A 4,696-nucleotide genomic window follows, 5' to 3' on the forward strand; every position below is an offset into this window, starting at 1 on the left:
ATGAGGTCAAAAGATGATGAATATGAATGATGGCCTAAAGTGGTTTACTTAGCATGGGTGAGATTTATGGGGTCTCATCCATGCATTGCACAAGTATGCTTTGAGATTACTTATGAAGTGTTTCTCTTATAGTATGATGATCTAGATGTATTGATTATGCCTATGACTATGCTTTTATCTCTTATGCTTGTAGTTTATGTCATATGTTGGATAATGCTTATGTTATGATCTTGATGATGTTATGTTAGCTATCATAATTAGTACATTTTGTACTAACGCATACTCTTGCCTACATTCTTTTCATATGTAGGGTCCGGCAATATTGTGTTCCATCCCCGTGGCTAGGATCATAGTAGAGCAAGTATTAAAGCTTTGGTGAGTCCTCATAATATCCGAGGAGATAGTCACCATGTTCTTATGTTGTCTTTTATTTTATCTTTAGAATTTTTGTATGGGCTGCGTCCCAAAGACATCTATGGTTTTAGATGGTTTGAAACAAGTGTTATAGACTGCCGCTCGTTTTTATAAAGGACTTTGATTGTATGGAAAATGTTTTAAATTTCCACGTCATTTCTATTGCTTTATGTTATGATATGCTAAGGAACTTGTATGAGGCCTCTCGGGGTCATGTGCGCCTTGTTACATCTTGGAGGTACCCCTGGTCATGAAAGGTTGTTGGAGTCCAATGTCCGCGAATAGTGGAGGTACCTAGAAACGACCAGAACAACCTTACGAGAGTGCAAGATCAACAAGCACCCGATGTGCATGATAATTTCAGTGTTGATCATAGTGTTGTGGGATGAACGGGTGCCATAGTTATTCCCCCACTACCACCTTGACATGCATTCATGGTTACTAGCAGTCTGATGCAAATGCTTAGATCCAGAGGGCTATTTAATGGTTTGCCATATGAAGATCCATATGTTCATATAAGTAAAGTCAGTAGCATGTGAAAGAGCATTGTGGGGAGGCCAGACTTAGACATGGATGCGATCGGGTTGCGTGTGTTCCCACTATCATTGGCAGGAGATGCTACCATGTGGCTATCTGAGCTTCCATATAATTAAATTACCACATGGACGGAGCTTCATAGAGTGTTCTTGGAGAAATACTTCCCTTTGTCAAAGAAGTTGAAACTCAAAGATAAACTTAACAACTTTGTGGCTCTACATGGGGAGTCTGTCAATGATTCTTGGGACATATTTACAGGGTTCATGAGAAGTGTGCCGAACCACCACATTGATTATGAGTCACTCAAGGAGAACTACTACGGAGGGCTGGATGACATTGGGAAAGTTGTGTTGGATACTATTCCTCGAGGTTCTTAATTATGGGGCTAACACATTTCAAGAGATTGCTGAGAAACTTGAAAAGATCTCAAGAATAATAAGGCATGGAGCACTAGAACTTTGGATACATCAAAGAGCACTTTTTCAATACAAGCCATATAGAATCAGTCCCATGATGATATTCGTGAGTAGATGGCAAAGTTGAGGACAGAGGTTGGCTTGGTTTTGAAACATGTAAGTAGAAATGTTGAGAAGTTCAATGTAGTAAACTATCAGACTAGAGCACCATCGGTTGATGACTATGTCTATGAGGAAGATGCGAACTTTGTTAATGATCAAACGAGGGGTTTTCGGACTAACACCCAAGCATCCAATCAGGATAATTGATGCCAAGGTCAGTTTTACAGTAATTAAAATCGTTAAGGGAACTATAATCGAGATGGGAACCATAATGGTGATAACAACTACAACATGAATGGGTAAAACAATAGAAACGATAAGAGTGGCCCTTATATTCCACTAGGGAATCGAGAAGAAGGACTACGCTTGAATCGCATTGAGGATAGGATGGCAAAGATGATAAATAATTTTTACTCAACTGATGACAATGTGGAAGAGATGTATACTGATTTATCAAGCATTGGGTAAAAGGTAGAGTCAAATGCAGTATCTATTAGATAGATTGAGCAGCAATTGAGCCAACTATCGTCAAGTACAAATTTGCGCCAGCAAGGAACATGTCCAGGAATACTATTCAAAATCCTAAGAATGATGGGCAGTGCATGACACTTACTACTAGGGGTGGAAAATAAACTATTGACCCTCCCATGCCGACTTAGGTGGAAAGTATGGAAGATCCAGAAGAGGATGAAGTTGAAGTATTGGAACAACCTAAGGATCAAAACGAGAAGGAAGCGGAAGTTACTCAAAAGCTCATTCCAATTTCGAGACATCCACCTCCCTTCCCACAATGGTTGGTCAAGAAGACTGAATAAGGAAAGTATTGCAAGTTCATATCCATGTTAAAGTAGTTATCGATAAATGTTTCTTTGATTAAAGAGCTAGAACAAATGCCAATTATGCTAAGTTCATGAAAAATTTTGTTACCAAAAAGAGGGTTGTCAATTTTGAAGGTGATGATAAATTGCACCATTATAGTGCCATTGCTACTACATCTCTAGTGCAAAAGAAGGAGGACCCTGGAGCTTTTACGATCCCATGTACCATTGGTATGTTACACCTTGCTAAGGCCCTATGTGACTTTGGTGCTAGCATAAATCTAATGTCACTGTCAGTGTTTAATAAGTTGGGCTTGTGATCCCCCAAAACGACTACAATATGGCTACTTATGGTTGATCGGACTGCAAGGAAACAAATTAGGGTACTACAAGATGTTCTTGTTAAAGTTGAGATATTCATATTTCCGATTGATTTTGTGATATTAGACTGTGAGGTTGACTTTAAGGTGCCCATCATCTTAGGTAGATCATTCCTTTCTACTAGGCATGCTTTTGTTGATATGGAAATAGAACAGATAAATTTTCAGTTGAATAATGAAGAGGTGACATTTAATATCTACAAATTAATGAAGCATCAAAGTGATCTTAACTTAGTATTCGTTGTGAATTATATTATTGAGGAGAAACTAGAAGTGTCCATTGAGGGGAAATTGGGTGTTGAAGCACTAGCCGTTGTGACCACGAATTTTGATGGAGAGGGCATTCATGAGTATGATGAGTTACTACACTTGATGGGGTTGATTTCCCTCGTCACCCACCAAAGAAGTTGGATTCGAATATGAATAATCGAGAAACTTTGCACGCAAAACCATCTATTGATGAGCCTTCGAAATTAGTGCTAAAGGCTCTCCCATCTCATTTGCAGTATGTTTTTTGGGAAAAAATAGCACTTTGCCGTTCATTATTGCTTCTAATTTAAACGAAGGGCAAGTAAAGGTGCTAATGTTGGTGTTAAAACGGTTCAAAAAGGCGATAAGATAGACTATTATTGACATTATTGGTATTCTATCGGGTATATATTCTCATAAAATTAAACTCATGCATGATAGTAAATTAAGTATTGAGCACAAAAAAGATTGAATTCTCCAATGCAAGAAGTTTTGAAGGATGAGATTATCAAATGTTTAGATGCTGGGGTAGTTTATCTGATCGCTGGTAATAATTGGGTGTGTTTGGTTCAATGTGTGCCAAAGAAGAGAGGAATCACTGTGGTTCCCAACTCAAAGAATGAACTTGTCCCTATGAGGCCTATGTCTGGTTGGAGGGTCTGCATGGATAACCGCAAGTTGAATGCATGGAGTGAAAAAGATCACTTCGAAATGTCGTTCATGGACCAAAAGTTAGATCATCTTACTGGAAAAGGGTTGGTACTGGTTTCTAGATGGGTTTTTAGGCTACAATCATATCTCTATTGCTCTAGAAGACTAAGAGAAGACTATTTTCACTTGTCCTTTTGGTACGTTTTCTTTCAAAAGGTCGCTATTCGGGTTGTGTAATGCACTAACAACTTTTAAATGTTGTCTGATGTCTATATTCTCTGATATGGTGGAAGATACTATTGAGGCATTCATGGATGATTTTTCTGTGGTTGGTGACTCGTTTGAGGATTTCTTGGCACACTTGGGTGATATTCTCAATTGCCATGAAAAATACAATCTTGTTCTAAACTGAGAGAAGTGTCACTTCATGGTGAAAAAGGGCATATTCTTAGGCCATCAGATTTCATAAAAATGCATCGAGGTTGATAGAAAAAGGGTTGAGGTTATTTAAAAGTTCTCACAACCCATCTCCGTTAAAGGTGCTAAAAGTTTTCTAGGTCATGCTAGGTTCTAAGAGATTTATCAAAGATTTCTCCAAAATTGCACACCCATTGTGAAAATTTCTCAAAAAGGAGATGAAATTTGAATTTGATGATGCGTGTCTGAAAGCATTTGACGGGCTGCAAGAGAAGTTGACTTCTGCACCGATCATTATTTCACCGGATTGGGGACAACCATTTGAAGTTATGTCTGATGCAAGTGGGGTGGCACTTGGCATAGTATTGGGGCAAAGGAGAATGAAGATTCTTCATCCCATATATTATTCAAGCAAAGCCCTGAGTTTTGCTCAAAAGAACTATACAGTCATTGAATAGGAATTTCTTGATGTAATCTTCGCGTTTGAAAAGTTTAGATCCTATTTGCTGGGAACTAAAGTCATTGTGCACACTAGTCATTCAGTATTGAGGTATCTTATGGAAAATAAGGATGCAAAACCAAGACTGATTTGATATGTGATATTGTTGCTAGAATTCGATTTTAAGGTAAAAGATAGAAAAGGATAAAGAAAACCAAGTGACTGATCACTTGTCCAGATTTGAGGAAGAGGCTATGTTAAAGTTAGCTGATG

The 4,696-nt window shown here is 38.2% G+C and overlaps 1 protein-coding gene across 1 annotated transcript; it reads left to right on the top strand.

Moving 5' to 3' along the window:
• The first annotated feature begins 3,396 nt into the window (after window positions 1-3,396).
• LOC125819831 (uncharacterized) lies at window positions 3,397-3,979 on the top strand. Its single transcript, XM_049499257.1, has 2 exons — window positions 3,397-3,671; window positions 3,784-3,979. The coding sequence occupies exons 1-2, from the start codon at window positions 3,397-3,399 to the stop codon at window positions 3,977-3,979; spliced, it is 471 nt and encodes a 156-aa protein (XP_049355214.1).
• Window positions 3,980-4,696: the final 717 nt, after the last annotated feature.

The sequence above is a fragment of the Solanum verrucosum genome, unplaced genomic scaffold, assembly GCF_900185275.1.
Source record: "Solanum verrucosum unplaced genomic scaffold, falcon-dt-bn FXZP01000239.1, whole genome shotgun sequence".
Lineage (NCBI taxonomy): Eukaryota > Viridiplantae > Streptophyta > Magnoliopsida > Solanales > Solanaceae > Solanum > Solanum verrucosum.